The 21,043-nt window shown below is 32.9% G+C and overlaps 7 protein-coding genes across 7 annotated transcripts; 3 read left to right on the forward strand and 4 right to left on the reverse strand. All coding sequences in view use genetic code 12, as the record gives it.

The window, feature by feature from the left end:
• Positions 1-765: 765 nt before the first annotated feature.
• CTRG_02403 (uncharacterized protein) lies at positions 766-2,655 on the forward strand (the record flags this gene model as incomplete). The annotated part of the gene is made up of 1 exon (XM_002548060.1): positions 766-2,655. The coding sequence occupies one exon, from the start codon at positions 766-768 to the stop codon at positions 2,653-2,655; it is 1,890 nt and encodes a 629-aa protein (XP_002548106.1).
• A 381-nt stretch (positions 2,656-3,036) lies between these two features.
• GPA2 (guanine nucleotide-binding protein subunit alpha) lies at positions 3,037-4,050 on the reverse strand (the record flags this gene model as incomplete). The annotated part of the gene is made up of 1 exon (XM_002548061.1): positions 3,037-4,050. One exon carries the CDS (start codon positions 4,048-4,050, stop codon positions 3,037-3,039), a length of 1,014 nt encoding a protein of 337 aa, XP_002548107.1.
• A 2,570-nt stretch (positions 4,051-6,620) lies between these two features.
• On the reverse strand, positions 6,621-7,097 carry CTRG_02405 (uncharacterized protein; the record flags this gene model as incomplete). The annotated part of the gene is made up of 1 exon (XM_002548062.1): positions 6,621-7,097. The coding sequence occupies one exon, from the start codon at positions 7,095-7,097 to the stop codon at positions 6,621-6,623; it is 477 nt and encodes a 158-aa protein (XP_002548108.1).
• Positions 7,098-7,248: 151 nt separating this feature from the next.
• Positions 7,249-8,832, reverse strand: CTRG_02406 (cyclin-dependent serine/threonine protein kinase; the record flags this gene model as incomplete). The annotated part of the gene is made up of 1 exon (XM_002548063.1): positions 7,249-8,832. The coding sequence occupies one exon, from the start codon at positions 8,830-8,832 to the stop codon at positions 7,249-7,251; it is 1,584 nt and encodes a 527-aa protein (XP_002548109.1).
• Positions 8,833-10,649: 1,817 nt separating this feature from the next.
• GFA1 (glutamine--fructose-6-phosphate transaminase (isomerizing)) lies at positions 10,650-12,710 on the reverse strand (the record flags this gene model as incomplete). Its single annotated transcript, XM_002548064.1, has 1 exon — positions 10,650-12,710. The coding sequence occupies one exon, from the start codon at positions 12,708-12,710 to the stop codon at positions 10,650-10,652; it is 2,061 nt and encodes a 686-aa protein (XP_002548110.1).
• Positions 12,711-14,818: 2,108 nt separating this feature from the next.
• On the forward strand, positions 14,819-15,934 carry CTRG_02408 (uncharacterized protein; the record flags this gene model as incomplete). Its single annotated transcript, XM_002548065.1, has 1 exon — positions 14,819-15,934. The coding sequence occupies one exon, from the start codon at positions 14,819-14,821 to the stop codon at positions 15,932-15,934; it is 1,116 nt and encodes a 371-aa protein (XP_002548111.1).
• A 2,192-nt stretch (positions 15,935-18,126) lies between these two features.
• FGR23 (Fgr23p) lies at positions 18,127-20,496 on the forward strand (the record flags this gene model as incomplete). Its single annotated transcript, XM_002548066.1, has 1 exon — positions 18,127-20,496. The coding sequence occupies one exon, from the start codon at positions 18,127-18,129 to the stop codon at positions 20,494-20,496; it is 2,370 nt and encodes a 789-aa protein (XP_002548112.1).
• Positions 20,497-21,043: the final 547 nt, after the last annotated feature.

Genomic DNA, 21,043 nt, shown 5'->3' on the forward strand with positions numbered 1-21,043 from the left:
TTAGAGAGAGGGAAAAGAAAAAAAAAAAAGAACTAAAAACACACCACACTCAAATCAAATCAATATCAAATATTCCCCCATCAAGGAGAGAAAATAAAAATCGACATCCAATCAAGCTAAGCATATCTATTATTATCCAACTATTTATAGTTTAGCCATTACTCCCTTTTTTTTATTTGCTTTAGCCAATTTAATCAATTACACATCATCCAATTTTCCCCTAATAAATTTCAACCAATAAAGAGAAATCAAGGACAATCATGGGTATGTCTTTCGTGTTTTTTTTTTTTTTCAATTACGTTAAAAAGTCTTGAATTTCTTTCCATCAATACTAGAAATGGAATTTATCTTGAATTGATGGAACATAACGATGAAATTCAATTCGACGATTTGATTTGTATGGATGAATTGATGAATATAAATATAAATACTAACAAATTCCCCCCATTTTTTTGTTTTTAGTGCCTCCGAAAAAAATGAGTTTACAGGAATTCTTCGAGGATGAATGTATGTATTTGTCTTTTTACTGACCTAAAGGAGTAGTTTGTGAGTTTATCAGTTTACTAACGTTTTAATTATTTGTAGCCTTTGGAGGATCCTGGGCAGATACTGATGTGGACTTGTCGTCTATTTCAGTTCCAATTGAAAAAGGACATTATTATAATGGAGATGGATATCATCAACAAGGACATGGAGGATCAGGAGAAGCAGGAATATCTGGACCTCCATTTATAGTCAAACTATTGAATTTACCGATTACTGCCAATGATGGATTTATTGAAGATTTATTTAAAAGTAGATTCACTCCCATTTATTAAATTAAAGATTCTCACGGATCCAATATCAAATATTTTGGAGACTCATATAATTAAACAGGTTGCCTTTGTTGAATTGGAGTCTGCGGAAGATATGTCAAAAGCATTGAAGTGGCATGATTTATATTATAAAGCTAATCGAAGAGTAATTGTTGAAATTGCGGATTTCAATGATTTTCAACATTGTATTCAATTTAATCAAGAACATCATGATGAAATTCTTCGCATTCAAAAAGATTTCATTGCTCAAAAACAACAACAACGACAACCTAGACATATGGCATTGTTGGATGAATTTGAAAGAAGTCAACAAAATAATCATCATCAGCAGCATCATAATTATCAACAAGATCATGGATATCATCATCCAGCTTCCCATAGAATGGGATCAAAATCTTATAGTCTTCCGGTTAATGAATCATCTCATATCAGAAGACTTTCGTTTGAAGCTCAATTACACCCGCACCAACAATCACACGAACAACGTATTAAGGATCCAGGATTTGATCATGGATTAAATTCCCATCAACGTGTTGCACCATCCACATCACAATATCCTACTCATGGGCAACCTCGAAGAACACTGTTCCCAGCATTGGAAAAACCACAACTTTCAAGTCCAACACCAGCAGCAGTGCCACTGTCACAGCCAGCACAAGTGCAAACACAAGCACCACCGGCTAAACCTAAGCCAAATCCATTTGGGGCTGCAAAACCAGTGGATACTTTATCCAAACAAGAAGAAATTGAGAAGAGATTGATCAACTTGAATAAAACGACCGTTCAAACTTTGGGTGACAAAGAAGATGTTGATATTGAAACAACGATCAAAAAATTTCATGAGAGCGGGTCTCCCACCATAAGAAGAACTTCGTTCGGTTCCAGAAGATCATCAACAGAAAAGAGACCATCTGTTTCAATTTTGAGAAAAGACTCAATTGATCAACAGCAACAACAACCAGTGTATCAACAGAAGGTGCAACCAGTTCATCCACAACCTCAAAAACCACAGCCACAACAACCTTCGGGCCAATCACCACTGTTGGTTCCAGCTTCTGTATCCCCAAGTTCATATCCAAGTAATGGAACAGGTAAATCTTTGGCACAATTATTGAGTGAACAATCAGATATGATGTCTGGCTCTCCAACGGGAGGTAAAAGGACACCAAGAAACAATAGCAATGGGAAACCCACACCAGTAGCTAAACCAATTATATTAAAGAAAAAGACACCATCGTCACCACCAACACAACAAATTGATTTAACTGTTAAAGAAGGAGAATATTTGAAACAAGAAGAAGAAAAAGAAAAAGTAAAAGAAGAAACACGTGAAGTTGAAGGTATTGAAACTAGATTAGAGAAATTGGACATTCAAGATCAAGTGATCAATGGAAAGAATGAAGTGATTGCAAGATCAGATGCTATTCCGGAACCAGAAGAACTTCCAGATGATAGACCAAACTTTAAGAATTTAGATCAATTGGTTCAAAAAAGAAATAATAGTAGAAATTCATCCTCATCATCAGGAAGTAGAACGCATGCAAAAGGATTTGATAATAATGACACTGAACAACAACAACACTATTTTAGAAAATCATATAATCAAGATGATGGTGAAGAAGAACACGATCCATCTACCACTACTTCATCATATAGAGGTCGTGGAAGAGGAAGAGGTAGAGGTCGTGGTGGAAGAGGAGGTAGAGGTGGATATTATCGTGGAGCATCATCAAGAGGAGGATATTATCGTGGAGGTAGAGGTGGTTCTGGTTCTGGTGCAGGTAATTTCAATCTTCATTATGTAAGATCAAAACAACCATCTGAAGAAAATACAGCATAAAACAAAACATTAAAAATCAAGAGCCTCCCAAGATTATTTTTAAAAGTTAAAAGTTATAGTATTTAGTTGTCTCAGTTTGTGTGAGCGTATGTGTGTGTGTATTTTATAATCTTATTGTATTTCTGTGAGTTGTCGAATATCTACGTCTCATAGGTTATTACTATTATAATAATTATAGTTTTGATGTAATTTGTTAATTTTGAACTTTTTGTTTTTTCCATTTTGTCTTTATTTTTATTTATTACTACACGTATAGATTCTTATAAAATGAAAAACAAGTATTTTATTTTACATTCTGTACATTTTAATCATCCATTAAATCACCTATGATGGTTCGTTTTGTTTTGTTTTGTTTTGTAAAGTGTTATTTTGTTTTGGGATTTAATCAATACCAATGTCTTTAAGGGAATTTTCTAAAATTGTTGCTTTTACAGCACCCATGACTAATTTAATATTACTTGTATCAGTGGCACAAGTAACATGAGGATAAATTTTCAAGCCACTTCTATTCACTTGTTGGAATCGATACAAGATATATTTGACAGCTTTATTTAGATCAGCACCACCACTATAATCAGGGAAATAATTTTCCAAAGGTGAATAAGCAAGTTTTTGGCTGAAAACATCAATTTTATTAAGGAAAAGTACCACTGAAGTTCTGGAAAACCATCGAGAATTACAAATTGATTCAAACAATAAAAGACTTTCTTCTAATCGATTTTGACCATTTTCTTCAAGTAATACTTGATCATATTCAGAAAGACCAACGGCAAAAATAATAAGTTGAACATTATCAAAACAATGAATCCATTTTTTACGTTCTGATCTTTGTCCACCAACATCATATAAATGAATATTTAAACCATTACCCATATCAAATTTGAAATCAAAAATACCTGAAGTCTTTTTACGTGTACGTAAAACATCCATTACAGTTGGAAGATAATCTTGACTCAAACATATTCTATCGATATTAGAAAGGAAATAAGAAGTTGAATCAATCAAATAAAATTCCCCTTGTCTTTTATTAATGAAATTTCGAACTTCTGGTATATTGTAAACTTCTTTAATTTTAATGGCAATTTCGGAATTAAACGGTTCAATAGTATCCAAAGAATATTCATAATCCAAAATTTCATTTAAAGTATTATAATCCAAAATATGTTTGCGTAAAGTCCCATTAGAGGTTGCAATCTTGTTGTTCTCACTTGTAATTCCAGTTACTTGAGATTCATCTTCAAGAGAATCGTCATCAGGATTTTTAACTAAATCTGGGTCTAAATCAATTATAGCATTTATAATGTTTTTGATACAGTCTAGGATGTTCTTGTATATGAATGGGGTGAATTCTTCTAATTCTTCAGGAGTGTAACCATTTGAATGTAATATTTTCATTTGTTTAACAATTGTTGATTTACCACTTTCACCTGAACCCAATAATAATACTTTAACTTCCTTGTTTGGATTTGATTGTGCGGCAGCAGTTACTGGGTCATTGATTAATTTCTTTTCATTGACATTATTGGATGTGGAATAATCTTGAGATTGGTCAGTATTTGAACTTGTTGAAGGATGTTTTGTTGTTTCGGAAGTAGAGCCTGCTTTCAACTTACCATTTGAAGTGGCCTGATTTTGTGCTTGACCTTTCTGTTGTTGTTGTGTAGTATTCGAATCTTGTTGTTGTTGTTGTTGCTGATTCTGTTTCTGTTGTATTGTTTGTTTTTGTTGTTGTTGTTGTCGCTTTGCTTGAGTTGATTGGGATGATTGCTGATTGGACGTATTAGGAGTCTCTGATGACTTTGATGTACCAGAACCCCATGGTGATAATCGTGTAATAATGTTGAAATCAATCTAAGAAAAAAAAACAAAGAATGAATGAATGGATGAATGAAAGTGAGAAACAAAAAAAAAATTATGAATATAATAAACACACAATATGGTAAAAAAAAAAGGGAGGGAGGGAGAGAGAAAGCGAGAAGTAGGACGAGGGAAACAAGTGGAGTATGGAATATGTGTTAATTCTGGTTCTTGTAGTAGTAACAGTAGTAGTAGTAGTCGTGATAATACTGATGGTGATGATTTAATTAGGTTATGACTCTAATTATTTCAAATCCAATACACTGGATAATTAATTCGTCAAGTGGGTGATAATCCAAAAAAAAAAAGAAAATGAATGTTGAAAAATAAAAAAAAAAATTTTGATGTTGTTGTTGTTAAAGTAAATGAAAATAAATAGTACAGTAAAAAGACAGTAGATGAAATAATACAAGGTGATTAAAATGTAAAATACTATAGTATATTATACTCTCTTCTATTGTATTGTATTGTACTTTGAATGTTATTGTGCAATGTATTTTGCACAGTGTACAGTGCATGTGCATCTGTACTCTCAAGAAAATGAAAACTAATGCATAATTTTACAATACACCTTCCAGTATTCATCATTACCCAGTAGTCATCACTGTCCAATACCCACTATCCAGTACTAAGTAAGCGAGTGAATATGTATGAGAGACATGAGAGGAGTGTGGGTGTGCTAAAACCAAAATTCCTCAATCAAGCTTTTTGTGTGACAATTAAAATTTTGTATAATGAACAATCAGTTGTTGTGAAAATTTCGTTTACTGTACAATTTTATTTATTTAGACTTGCACTGTAATTCAATGGTTGATTCATGTTTGTTTGTCTGTTTTTTCCAAGCACATCTCAACAATATCATCACAAGAAGAAAGTTTAGTTTTCAATACAAGATTAAGATTGAATAAATCATTATTATACAATACTATTTGACAAATAAAAAAAAACTACAATTTTTATCATTAAAATCACGCGGGATCAATCAATACTCTCTATAATCCTTTTTTCTTTTCTTTCTTTTCTTTTTATTTTTTAATGCACCAACCGATGATTATGTTTAATGCAAGTTTATTGGCTGTTTTACACAATTTGATTGGTCTTAATACTAAATTAATTGCCTTGAATTGTACTCTAATCTAATCTCTGTGCAGATATTCAAGGGGGTGGAAAAAAAGTAAAAAGAGAGAGAGAGACATCGCGTGTGTGTATGTGTTACCAAGGGAATATGAAACAAAATCTTACGGCCCTATCAAACTTGCACTCACACAGACACACACTCTCTCTCTTTCTCTCTCTCACCAATTAAGCGAGCATTTCAATACCAGCCTATCATCACTGAGGCAAAAAAAAAAATAAAAAATAAAGAAAAACAATAATGATTGAAAATAATTCAAGTCTGCTTACTGTGCTTCTATTGTCGTTTCTTTTCATAGTACATACATTATACATTATCTACTTGTTCAATTGTACTGGCATATTTATGGGAAGCAAAATTTCCCCCAAGCCACTACAATCATTTCGTCATACTTATTTTATTTGGTGATGACCTCACCTCCCCTCCTCCACTTTCCACAATAGAACTCATAATCTCTTTCTATTTGACAGTAGCAAGAATATTTAGCATGATCAGGTAATTGTTGATTACTAATACTAAAAGTAACAAAAACGGAATAATGAACTCTTGTTTTAGCATTCAAGAAAGGGCCAAGAAGCTACAAATTAAATTGAAAATTCGATAGTCATTGCATCTTGAATTAGAATGCCCTGGCTTTTTATTTTCTTTTAACTAAAATAATAATAACAAAATTATCCTATTGTCCTTTTTCAACTCTTTGTTACTGCTTTTACGACTGAAATCTAATTCATCATTAAACAAAAAAAATAAATTTTCATTTTTGTATTCTTAAACTATCAGGAATTTCGGATTTACATTTTGGCATTTTTCCGAATTTGTATGTAATCACTTTGCTTTAATTCGGCCGATTACATTATTTATGATTCAATTATACAGATATTTAATTATGAAAAAAAAAGAGGGGGGGGAGAATAACGTAGACACATTTAATAAAATGCATAGAATCATTTGTTGTTGATTATTTGATATTATTTCAAATCGGTGTACATTCAGAATGATTTAAATTTTCTAAATACCAATCTTGATCATCACGTAAAGTTTCACATTCTTGAGTAACTAATTTCATAAAATAACAAATACATGAATTATGATTAGTTACTATAGTACAATTCTTAAATTTAAATGATGTTGATTCAACATATTTCATGCATTCAATTGCCCTCTTATCATTAATACTTTTCATAAACATTGACGAATAAGGATAGGTTTCACCTTCATCTACATGATTTGATATTGTACCACTAGAAGATGATGATGAAGATGTAATAGTTGGAATTGATATCGGAGTATAATTGGAAAAATCTATAATTATACCAAATGCAATTATACCAAATAGGAGTATCTTCATATTCAACTTGTCAGATATTTGCATTATTTGATATTTATAAGAATTCCGAACAAGAGTTTTCTTTTTTTTTTGTTTGTTTGTTTCCCATTTTTGCAGCAGCATTTTTACTTCATGATTCACCTTTTTTTATCACTTTGTGTTGATTGAATTTCTATGTTTCGTACAAAAATAAATACATGCCAAAAAAAAAAAAAAAAAATCAAAAAAAAAAGATTAATCCTAATAATACATTCAATAGTAATCATAGCCTACTTCAAATACTTTCTTGTGTAGCTTGATTTGATTTTGTAGCAGCAGCAGCGGCGGCGGCGGCGGCGGCGGCGGCGGCGGCTTTACTAGCAGCCAATTCAGCATCTTCTTCTTCTTTTATTCTTTTTCTTTCTTCACGTCTTCTCTTTTTAGTTTCAAATTCATGCCATTCTCCTTTGAGTTCCTTCAAGAAATGCAATGGCTCTGGTTGTGGATCTTCCTTAAAATATTCATGTTCCAAAGCTTCTTCTGCTGTTGGTCTTTTAGATGGATTCAATTGCAATAATTCAACAGCAAGTTTAAATGCCGGAGGTGACATAACTTCACCATATTTCTTTTCAAATTTACTATCAACATTAATTTTTGGTTTCAACATTTCAAACCATGGCAATCTATCTATTTCAGGCCAATCTTCCAAAGTAGGAGTACCCATGATATTGAAAATCTTGCACAATTGGCTAATTTCATCCATTCCTCTAAATGCAGCCATCTTAGAATACAATTCAATCAATAAACAACCAACACCCCATACATCAACCTCTCTTCCATAGTCAGTAGAACCCAACAACAATTCTGGTGGTCTATACCATATAGTAATAACTCTATTGGTATAATCTGGTTTTTCATCGCCATTGACAACTTTCATCGGACGAGCAAGTCCAAAATCGGCTATTTTCAATCTACCTATATTGTCCAATAAAATATTAGATCCTTTAATATCACGATGGATTATTCTCTTTTTATGTAAATAATTCAATCCTTCCATCAATTGTTTAAAAATATACTTTCGATGACATTCTTCTAACTTCAACTCAGGATGTGTCAATAACCCAGTCAAATCATGGTCTAAATAATCAAAAACCATATAAATTTGATTACTTTCAATCATCATTTCTACTAATCCAACAACATTTTCATGATCAAAAGATTGTAATAATTTAATTTCACGAACTGCAGTAATTGGGAACCCTTCCTTTTCAGATTCTAATCTCAATTTCTTCATGGCAACAAATTCACCAGTTATTTTATGTTTGGCTTTGTAAACTTTCCCATAAGTACCTTCCCCAACTTGCAGAACTCGTTCATATACATTTGGTGCTTTTGCTGATTTGATACAGTAAATCTGATCGGGATACAATTGACGAATTATAACTTTTTCCCTTCCTCTATCATTATGTCTATCCCTTGGACCTCTTGGAAATGACGACTGTCTATTATCTGGACGTTTCCTTAAACTTGCCGGTCCCGAAGGCAATGGTCGTTTTTGTCCTGGTTGATAATTACGCCCTCCTGATACGGTTCCATTTCCTCTTACTCCTACTCCTGCTCCTGTTCCTGCAGAAGAATCTGATGAATTTACTGATGATGCTGAATCTGGTCTATTTTCTTGTTGATTATTATTTGATTCTGTTGCTGAAGGTCTTCCTTGACCTGGTCTGTAACTATCTCGTACTCCAAATCTCCTTGGACCTGGAGGCGGATAATTTCGATAATTACGATTATCCCTATATTGTGAACGATGTGAAGTTCGACTTTGGAAGTCGCTTTGTTGATTCTTAGGTCCTCTTGGTCTAAATCCACCTGACATGATTTCAATGAATATCACTTAATAATTGTTGGAAAAGAAAAGAAATGGGCCAGCCAAAAGAAAAAAAAAAATTGCAAGAAAAAAAAAAGTATGAGTCTCACAAATAAAGCAAAAGAAAAAGAAAAAACCAAAAATTCAAAAACTGCGCAGTTTTTGTTGTGTAATTGGCTCTTGGTGGTAGAACGGAATCCCAATAGGCTGGACTTAATGTAGTATAAGGAAATAATAATAATGCCCGGAATATGAATTCATTAATCCATGCAAATAACATCTCTTGATAGACCAGCTAGTAGCAACAGCGAACAGCAACATTTTGTTTGTTTTTGTTTTACAAGCGTAGAAAATAGAGAGAGTAAGTCAATAAAAAATACCTAAAAAAAAAGTTAGCACATTGGCTGTTACCTGCTGTCCAATACAAAAACCTTTGAAAAACTTATCTAGAATCTTGATGAACTAGTCTGATAGTAATCTCAGATATTATGGGTAGTACTCTAATCCGTCTTCAATACCGTGGTTCGACAATAAATGTTGATACATTGGGAAACTTGTTAAATGAACGCCATTATTAAATGATCTCTATATAATAATAATAATAACAATAAATACCTCGATTTGTTGTCAACTTTCTGGAGTTATCCTCTTCTTCACTAGTGATCTAACCAGCTTTTTATCAATACATCGAATCGTCCTTTAATATAGGGAATACTTGCAAATAACAATACAGGCTATTGCTTCAAATAAAAGAAGAATAAGAACTTTTTTTTCCCTTAGACAAACTCACATATTATAAATTTCCTTTCTTTTTTCTTCTGTCTGTTTCAAACACCGATCACATTTACACGACTAAGAATTTCTATAAAGAGAAAAGTAGACACCACACACACACACTCACTCAATCGTCTTTCAAAATTCTCTTTTGTTTACAACCATTCCTTGTAAAGAAAAAATAAAAATTAAAACCAGATCAGAAAGAAAGAAAATTTTTTTGAATTCGTATTCAAAAATTTCAGGAATCGCCACTTTTCCCATCACCACAAGCCAGCAAATTAACTTCATTCAAAGTTACTTACTTATTCCCTTGATATTCTATTTCTATTTTTATTTATTAGATCTTCTTCCTTTCCTTAGGTTTTTTTTTTTTTTCATATCAATTCCTTATCTTTTTTTTATTTGTTTCACTAGTTAGTATTCATTTAATGTTTAGAATGATTGGTAAATTAGCTCATATTTCATTTGATTTGGTTTTAGTATCGGGGTTTTTAGCTGGAGTTAAAAGAACTACTGGATTAACTCCAAATTTAGATAAAATTGAAAGTAAAGATGTTCAATACTATGCTACTAAATATTTAAATCTTGGTGAATCAGTATTTGATAACACGGCTGCATTCTTGGGTAATTCTCAATACTTTACTAGAAAATAAAAAATCTTTGTAAAGTTAATGATTGTTTTAGTTGTCCTTATTTTTTAGTTCATTTCCGTTGATGTTGTGTGTATATATTTAAATGAATCAATATATTTTCTTCTTTTCTTGAAATTGTTGATTTAATCAAGATCATTATCAGAGTTGGGTATCACCATCATACATACAAACAATAAGACAAAAAAAAATTACATAAATCCTAATAATAATAATAATAATATAATTATGAAAACAACTAAATAAAAAGAAGAAGAAATAAGAATCTGATATAACAAAAGAATAAGTTTAAGAACAAATTAAGTCCTCCCTTGTTTCTGAAATTGATTAATGTATCTATTTATATTAATTTAACCATCTGAATTGTCTCTCTCTCACTCACTCATACACCAACTTTATCTATTCGACAGTGACTGATTTAGCCAAGTTACGTGGGAAATCGACATCAATACCTCTATTTACAGCTAACCAGTAACTGATCAATTGTAATGGAATAACATTTAACAAACCTTGTAAACAATCAACAGTTTCTGGAACTTCCAAAGTGGTATGGACTTTATCATTAGAAACAATAGCATCACCTTCATTACAGATAACAATTGGTCTACCATCTCTGGCAGTAACTTGTTCAATAGCAGACATAACCTTAGGGAATAAAGAATCTCTGGTGGCAAAAGCAATAATTGGTAAATCTTCATCAACCAATGCCAAAACACCATGTTTCAATTCACCAGCTAAAACACCTTCAGAATGCATGTAAGAAATTTCTTTGATTTTCAAAGCACCTTCCAAAGCAGTGGCAAATTGATAACCTCTACCCAACAATAACAAGGATTTTTGATCATTCAATGAACTATTACACAATTCTTTAATCTTATCTTCCAATTTCAAAACTTGTTTGATTTGTTCTGGAATCTTTTGTAAACCTTTAATGATTTCTTCATGTCTTGACTTTCTGGAAATAGAATCGTTAGACAATGAAAGGGCAAACATGACCAATGCAATGTATTGTGAAGTGTAAGCTTTAGTGGAAGCAACCCCGATTTCTGGACCGGCATTGATGTGGACACCACAATGGGTTTGTCTAGACATAGAGGAACCAACAGAGTTGACAATACCAACAGTTAAAGCACCTCTGTCCAAACAGTATTGTAAAGCCAAGATGGAATCAGCAGTTTCACCGGATTGAGAAACAAACACACAAGTGTCATCTCTGAAAACTGGGGATCTTCTATCAAGGAAATCAGAAGCTAATTCAACAGAAACTGGAATTTCAGTCAATTCTTCAAAAATAGATCTAGTGGCCAAACAAGAATGGTAGGAAGTACCACATGCAATCATAATGATTCTTCTACATCTTCTTATTGTTGATAACCAAGATTTCAAACCACCAAGGGTAACTGTGCAGTTTTCAAAATCAATTCTACCTCTCATAGTGTTAAAAGTAGAATCTGGTTGTTCGAAAATTTCCTTTTGCATAAAATGCTTGTATGGACCTTTCATGATTTCATTCAATTCCATTTCCAAAGTTTGGATTGGTCTGACGGTAGATTCACCAGCAGACTTGGTGGAAGCTCTATGAATATGTAATTCACCATCGTAAATGTGGGCGATATCATCATCTTCCAAGAACAAGACTTTCTTGGTATGTTGAATGACAGATGCAGGATCAGAAGATAAGAAAAATTCAACTGGCATTGGCAAATCGTCTTCTGAAAGGAAAGCTCTTGATTGGGAAGTTCTCAAGTTTTGTTCACCTGGAGCAACTGGGATGAAACCCAATTCAGCAGAAGTGGCAGCATTGTGGTTGATTTCTGGTTGATGTTGAGCTTCAAATTCGACATCAACAAAATCAACTTTCAATTTCTTGTCGGTTTTAACACCAACCAATAATGGAGAACCCTTTCTGGTACCACAAACTTCACCTGGGTAGTGGTATGACTTGACCAATAAACCATAAGAACCTTCCAATTCGTGTAAAACTTGTTTAGTCAATTCGTTCAAGTCTGGGAAAACGCCAGCTTTACGGTTCAAGTCGTAGAAATGTTTGAATAATTTGGCAATACATTCAGTATCGGTTTCACTTTCAAAAACGTGACCTTTGGACAAAAGGTATTTTCTTAAAGCAGCATAGTTGGTGATAATACCATTGTGGACAACAATGAATTCAGCTTTTGGATCTGATCTGTGAGGGTGACAGTTTTCAACTTTTGGTTGACCATGGGTGGCCCATCTGGTGTGAGCAATACCAACATGGTTATCGAAAACGTCATCTCTGTCAATTTGATCATCAATAATCTTTTGTTTCAAAACCTTAACTTTACCTGGAGTTTTGACAATAATTGAGTCCATGTATTCTTCATCATTGGAATCCTTGATCATTTTACCATCGACGGCAAGACCAGCGGAATCATAACCTCTGTATTCCAATCTTTGTAAACCTTCAATCAAGTTGTCCATGATTTCACCTCTTGTCTTGTCAACCAAGAAATTGACATAACCAAAAATACCACTATAATGACACGTTATTGTTAGTATTGATGAATTCACTTTTTACTCATATACATCCTCTCATACATCTTGAGAAAAATTCTAAAAAATCCTCGAAGTCCCACCTATTGCCACAGTGTCAATGATCTTTGATCTGAACAGGTGTTTCACTCCGAGGTGGGAGGATCAATGTACAACAAGATATACATACCACATTGTTCTTTAAGTTTATAATTGTTTTTTATCAAGCGAAAGTGTTTTCTTTTGCAAATGTGATCTAGTAATAACAAAGACTTTCTTTCAAGTAGATACTGAAAAAGAAAAAAAAATAAATTAAATTAAAAATAAAATCAATGTAAAAAAAGAAAAATTCACGATAGACAAAGGAAGAGGAAGAAAAAAAAAAGGAAGAGAAAAATTTTTTGAAATGATTTTTCAGTATGTGTGATATAATTAATCCTTTATATATTTTATATAGCCTGTATACTGCAAATGTTCAAACTGAATTTTCATACGCCCCCAAAGAAGAAGAAGCAAAACAAAAACAATTAATTTTTTTTTAAAAAAAAAAAAGAAAGAAAGAAAGAAAAAAAAAAAATTTAGTGTCTCCTGCAGATAATTTTGTAGCTATTTTTGGACATTTTATGATCTCAGCATACTCCCATACATTCACCAACACCCTTTGCCACTACAATTCTAGACTTACATAATACATGAGGATTTATTCAACCTTTGTTTTAGTCTACATTGATTCTTTCTATACATGATATTATCAAGACAAACATTATATCTATATAACACACACATATGGGCAGGATTCTATGTCTCTTCATGACCTAGCACAGAGAGACAGTTAGTCAGGAACGCGACATTATAATGCGACTTTTTTTAATCAACCAATTATTCCTAAAACAGACAAATTAAAAACACACGTCAAGGTCTCAAAGAAAATTTGCAGTGAGAAAAGAAAAATCTTTTTGTTACAATTTCAAGTAGACACAGTTTGAAAGAATGGGTCACGAACACATGGGGAGGATCGAGACAAAAGATTAATCAAAATACATGGTCACTCATTCACCTCTTATGTAATTATCTATCTTTCAGCAATTGATATATTGCAACTTTCCTTATTCTGATTTGTTTATGTTTTTCGTAAATGAAAGATAAGGATTATGACGGTTTACGAAAAGAAATAAGCAACTATATATCAAGGCTTATTGTTTTCTGCCTTCTTCTTGAAAGCTCATTTCATTGCAAAGCAAATCAAATCAAATCAATTAATGAACACGAAGGAGATCAAAATCGTGGAATAATTTCATGATGAAATTCAACCAAAAATGTCTAAAAATCCCAAATATTACAGGAACGCGACGTCATGTAATCTTTTAAGAATCGAGAAACGGTGAATACTGCCGTGGACGGGAAAATATCCCAAGTTAACACAGCCAAAAATATAATCTCCTCCACGTCATCCTAGTAAGCCTCTACCCTATTTTTAGTTTCCCATTATTCAAAATAATAAATAATCGGAACAAAAGATCGGGGGCAACAAACTCGTGGGCATTGATCTGTACTATTCGGACTGATATTTTTTTTTTAAACGGTTGTTTTTATGGTACAAAAGGTTGAAGCAGTTCATGAACAGAAAAATTTTTCAGATTTTTCGTTGTAGAGGAATGGCTTTTGTAATCAAGAAAACAGTGTGATCTAATTTTAGAACTGACGACAGAAGAAAACACTTCGTTAGATGGAAAATCTGATGTAAGGTTCGAAACATTTTCTGACTAGCACTCTTGATACAAACACTATAATGTACATATTCTTCTCTTGTAGGTTTCAAATTTAGACCAAGTTTCAGAAAGTTTAACTCGTCAACATCTTTTTTTGAAACACCTTCACGTGAACAAACACACGTGAACCAGTCGTGTACAACAGGACAAGATCTTGGCAAGTTCTTTATCCGTGGAACGAAGGATGAAGAGAAAGGGAGAGAAAAAAAGAATAACATTAGTATCACCAGGGATATGATTAGTTTCTATTACAGTTGATTTCTCTAGCTATTCACATTATTATTTATCATGATAAAGAGAATTCCCAGAACCATACAATTGGCGAGATTTCAAAGACTACCGATCTGCCGTTTCAATTCTACTGTTCCTATAAAGCTGGAGAACAAGCCTATCAATCGAGTCAAAAATGTCCCTAAAAAGAAGATAGGTGCCCAGAAGTTACGTCGTACAGATAATTCACAATTCCAACATGAATCCACAAATTATATATTATCTTTATTAAATGAAAATAGACAAGAAGAAGTATCACCTAAAGTGTTGGAGAAATATTTCAATATCGTCACATCATTGACCGTGGGTGATGCAATTGATTTTGATAAATTGATTCCAAGCATTCAAGGTTATGAATTTCAGATTGTTATTCCAGAGGAAGTCATCAACATAAGTACAAGTGATTCAAATTTGATGATTTTGTCAAATGGTACTCTTGTAGGGTGGAATTTAACTGAAGATGAAATTGTCAACTACTTGCCAGTGATAGAAGGCAGTATTGAAAGTAAATGTGAAACTTTTGAAAGTGAAGAAATTGATTGGATAGAATTGAAAGAATTACCGGAGACACCACTAAATAAAGGGTATTCCTATCTTCATGGAGAAATTATGATTGTCCAGGGTCCAGATAAAGAAAAACGATTATTAGATATGGCTGCATTTGCTATTGGATTATCTAGATCAACAAGATTATCCATACTAGAGGCTCAATTAGAAGAATATTTAAACTTGACTAAACAAAATTCAGAAATTTTGGCTAATGGGAAACAAATAACTACGTCAGAACATGAATTTTTAAAAATAACTGGGAAATTATTCTTATTGAGAGGAAAATTGAATCTTTACAGTGAATTAATTGATACCCCTGATTTATATTGGAGTGAACCAAAATTAGAGAAAATTTATAATAGTATTTCTAAAATATTGGATATAAATTCAAGAATTTCAATATTGAATAGAAAATTAGATTATGCAACAGATGAACAACGTGCATTTTTGAGTGTATTAAGTGAAAAGAAAGGTACAAGACTAGAATGGATAATTATTTGGTTAATTGTAATAGAAGTTTGTTTTGAGACATTTCATTTCTATGAGAAATATGAAGAGAAACAAAACGGCGTTAAACATGATTAGTAATCTTCTCGAAATAATGTGGTGGGGGTAAATGTAATGAATAATGCTAAGAAATGAACCAATAGGTAGCATTAATTAATTATCTCTAATTGATTGCTTCTATATTATTTATTTATTTTTTATATTTCCTGTATATAGCCTGTTCTTAATTAATAAATGCATGTAAGATTAATTAATAAGTAGAGTTCTCCTCATGTCTCATCAACATTTCTGCAATTAAATGACCCAATCTCCTTACCTCAATTAAAATATAGTAGAGCTAATAAAAATAATGTCCGATTCTAGTACGAGGTTGTGATTTACCGTATTGATGTGGTGAACAGAAGAAAAAAAAATATTTAGTGATAATCCGAAAAAATAACATGTTAAAAATCAACTCTAATTGGTTTTGTAACCCAAAACAATTTTGGAACAATTTATTTTAGAAATAGTGCATTGGTTTAATTACCATTAGAGCAGTTTTTATAAAAACACATGTTAAAAAGAACATATAACCATATCCAATCATGGTGAAACACAGATCATATAACCATCTAAGAATTCATTGGTTTGGGTATTCATTGTATACTTTTTCTTGTAGAATTACCTCTTTGGTATTGTTTATCTTCAGAGAAAAGTTCGACGACAAAGGATCATTCGGATCATTCCAATTACGACAACAATAAACCGGAAGAAAGAAGAAAGAAATAATTGAACTATAACAGAGTCATCAACGAAGTTCATTATAATGTAGCAATATAGTTCATGTATAATAAGAATTAGCAATTAAAGTTTTTTTTCTAGAACCCATATATTGATAATGCCCTTTCGTTGTTCCTAATATTATAATGCAATTTGTTTCAGAGTTAATCCATTGAACATCATTTATCCTCTTATATTAGTCAGAGAAGCTATAGTATTCCCCCCTTTCACCCCCTCGTTTTTTCCTTCCCTTTCTGTTATACCTTTTATTTTTCTTGGGTTTTCTTTAGATTCCATATTATATTATTAATCCAAAGTTCATTTAGATAAATTAGAAAAAAAAATTTAACACAAAACATAAATTAGAACCAATTCAAATAAGTGTTGCTCCATTTTATATGGTTTGCAATCAAATGTTTAAAATTTAAAGTTTCGTGTACATTGGTTCAAAAAGAAAATCTCGCACCATCATACTCATGTTAAAAATTGTTTCAAAATTTTTTTTAAACTTTCAAGACTTTATCAATCCTATTGAAAGGGTGCACAATGTTCAAATGCAATTGCAAATGGTTATACTATAGTGGATTGGTTTGTCTACTATTGTTTCAACTTATGTTTAAAGTTTATTAGTTGCTTTTTTTTTGTTTCGTCCATTCTTATAGAAATGAAGAATATATAAAATGATGAAGATTATCCTAGTTTTGGATGCTAATTGTTTTTTTTTAAATCATTATTCTACACATCTTGAGAATTACTTTGATTGTTTGGTCATACTTGTATTAACTACTGCTGCTATTACCAAATATTCTAATTTTTTACTATGATTGCTAATTATTTGATTTTCTTTTTGTAGTTGGTTACTGCTACCAAGGCTTATGAAGATGGGGATGAGTATTGTGATGATACTGGTTGCTATCCTATTGTGTGTGATGATGAAGCTTGTTATGTGCATAAGAATGATGTCGATGTTGTGACAGAATTTTTTACTTCTTCTCCAGTAACTAGTAAAGTCGTTGAAATTAGAACTACTTTTACCACTACTACTAAGGAAGATTACGCAACACTGATTCAAACCGATTACACCACTAGTTCAATTCCGTCTTCTATGGTTACATTGGATGTTTCTAAAATAAGCGTATCAAAAACCACAATAACATCTTGTGATGAAGGTTGTACTAAATCAAAAACCCCAATATCGTCTCTGGTTCTTCCTGTTTCCATTATGAGTAGTTCAAAATCAAGATCTCAAAGACCACTCGAATTCCTTACTATAACTACATATGTCACAGAGAAGTCTACTGTACCAGGTGAAGTTATTCTTACCACAAGCACCTCCACTACTTATACAACCTACTATTTTATCACAAACGTGGCTACTAAAACAATTTGGGACGTTCAAGTTATTACAAGTACTGTTGATGGTTTAATTCAAACACTTGTTTATACAGTTCGTGAAACCATCACCGAAACAGTAGTCACCTGCCCAGATATGACTATGCTACAACTTTATCATGAGGGTGAACCATTCATTTACTCCAACTTCTGATCTTCCTAGACTTGTTACTACCCCACTTCTAGATGAAGTGACCCCAACAGACATTCCTACTACTTCTACCGAACCAGCTCCAACTTCCACACCAGTCATTGAACCATCAATTGAAGAATTGACTACCTCCAGTGAACCAGAAACTACTTCAACTCCAGTTATTGATACTACTTCTGAAGAACCAACAACAGAAGAAACCACCAGTGAAGAAATTACTACAGAAGAAACTACCACCGAAGAAACTATCGCTGAAGAAACTACCAGTGAAGAAACCACCAGTGAAGAACCAACAACAGAAGAAGCCACTACTGAAGAAACTACTTCTGAAGAAACCACTACTGAAGAAACTACTTCTGAAGAAACCACTACTGAAGAAACTACCAGTGAAGAAACTACTACCGAAGAAACCACCAGTGAAGAAATCACTACCGAAGAAACCACCAGTGAAGAAACCACCAGTGAAGAAACCACCAGTGAAGAAACCACTACCGAAGAAACTACCAGTGAAGAAACCACCAGTGAAGAAACTACTACTTCTACCGAGCAAGCTCCATCCTCCAGTAAACAACCAACTTCAACTTCTCTTGCTGGTCCATCCACTGTTGTCAACCCAACCACTACTTCATTATCACAAATTACTTCAGTCTTATCCACTTCAATTACTGGAAACGGTGCTTGTACTCCTATCTTCACCAGAACTACTCCAATTGAATTCTTGGAAACTGTTACTGTTGCTGAAACTCCAGTTGTTTATACTCAAACATCAATTTCAACTTACTACGAAACCAACAGTGACTGTCCATCTGAAGAAACCACTACTTCACTCTCCAACAACAGTGCCTGTACTCCAGTCTTTACCAGAACCACTCTAGTTGAATTCTTTGAAACCTCTACCGTTGATGAAACTCCAGTTGTTTATACTCAAACATCAATTTCAACTTACTACGAAACCAACAGTGACTGTCCATCTGAAGAAACCACTACTTCACTCTCCAACAACAGTGCCTGTACTCCAGTCTTTACCAGAACCACTCTAGTTGAATTCTTTGAAACCTCTACCGTTGATGAAACTCCAGTTGTTTATACTCAAACATCAATTTCAACTTACTACGAAACCAACAGTGATTGTCCACCAGAAATTGTTACTAGTACAAATGTTGTTACTTCTACTACTGAAGTTGTTAGTGAAATAACCCTGGAAGGAACAACTTACTCAACCACAGAAACTGAATATTACTACAGTACTGAAATTATTACCACTTGTGAAGAATGCTTACATTCTGAAGTTTTTGAACAATCATCTTCCTCCGTTGCTGAAGTTTCCACTTGTGATTTCCCAGAAGTTTTCATTACTACTACCATTCCATCAACCAGTGAATTTATTTATTCTACTACTTCAGATGGTGAAGTTGTTGAAGCTACCAGTACTTTGACTAGTTATGAAACTCAAACTTTTACTCATTGTCCATCAGAAGAAACTAGTGAAGTTATTGAATCCAAGACTTTGGTTACTTCCGTTGAAACTACTACTTTTGTCACTGATTCCATTGTCACTACTACTTTCAAAGATTCTACTACTAAATACACTACTAGAATTACCAGTATTGAAACCATTGTTTTATCTAGCTGCTCAGAAGAACCATATTACCCAGTTACTATTCCACACGAATCTCCTATCTACTTATCTGAAGGTGTATCCAATTCTTCTACTTCAGTTTCTGAACCAACAACTGCATCTAGTTCTGCTTCTAAGGGATCTACCAGTCTTGCTGCTGAAGCAACTTCTAGTATTACTTCTAATTCTTCATCTTTGACTTCGGTTGCTAGTACTTCAGTTTCTAGTAGTCCAGTTTCTACTACTCCCGTCAATAGTACTTCAGTTGCTAGTACTTCAGTTGCTAGTAGTCCAGTTTCCAGTAGTCCAGTTGCTAGTAGTCCAGTTTCTAATACTTCAGTTGCCAGTACTTCTGTCACTTCTGTCACGTCTGTCACTTCTGAACAACAAGTACCAACCACAGCTTCTTCAAGTATTAAAGAATCTTCTGTTCCGGTTCCTAAGACTATCCCACCTGCTGAACCACAAGAAGAAACTCCATCAAGTACCGAATCTTCAACTACTACTATCACTTCCTACAGTACTATAACCCTTTCTACTTCTACTTTTACTGGTACATCTTCACCTGGTACTGAAGGTGTCGAAACTTACCCAGCTGACTCAACATCTACTACTTCAATTCCACCACCACCAGTTCCAATTTATGAAGGTGATGCTCATGAATTATCTACAGGTTACTCATGGATAATTGGTATGTTGTTTGGTTACATGCTCATTTAGATATAATTCTTTACATTTGATTTTCCACATTTTTTTTGTTTGCTTAATTTCTTCATTCTTACATATCGTTTTTTTTGTTTCTTTCTAGATTATGTAAATTTCGTTAGTTTTTAAAAATTTCCGTTTATATATTTTGTTTTTATTATATTGGAATAAATAAAAGTCGTTATTTTTTTTTATTTTAATTGTGAAACAATTATTTTTTGATAGTTGCAAAAACAATAAAAGTATGAGAGGTGTCAAATTGAAGGGCTCAAAAACCCGGATTATTACGGGTTGCGTCTTCCATGAGATGAGCCTTTTTTTTGCCTCTACTTCTTCCTTTTTCCAGGTCGTACTATTTTTTTCGCCTAGGGATTTTGGCTGAGTATGGACCGGCACTAAAGCAAAGCAAAATTTGTTAAGGCGTTTTGCTTAGTTCAATTCCGTTATCAACACATTGCAAAAAAAAAAAAAAAAAAACCCATCAAATCCATTACGAACAACCAAAGCTCAGACTAGAAAAACCAAAAATTTAAATAAATGTTCTAATTACATGATAATTTTA

Source organism: Candida tropicalis (genome assembly GCF_000006335.3).
Source record: "Candida tropicalis MYA-3404 genomic scaffold supercont3.3, whole genome shotgun sequence".
Classification (NCBI taxonomy): domain Eukaryota; kingdom Fungi; phylum Ascomycota; class Pichiomycetes; order Serinales; family Debaryomycetaceae; genus Candida; species Candida tropicalis.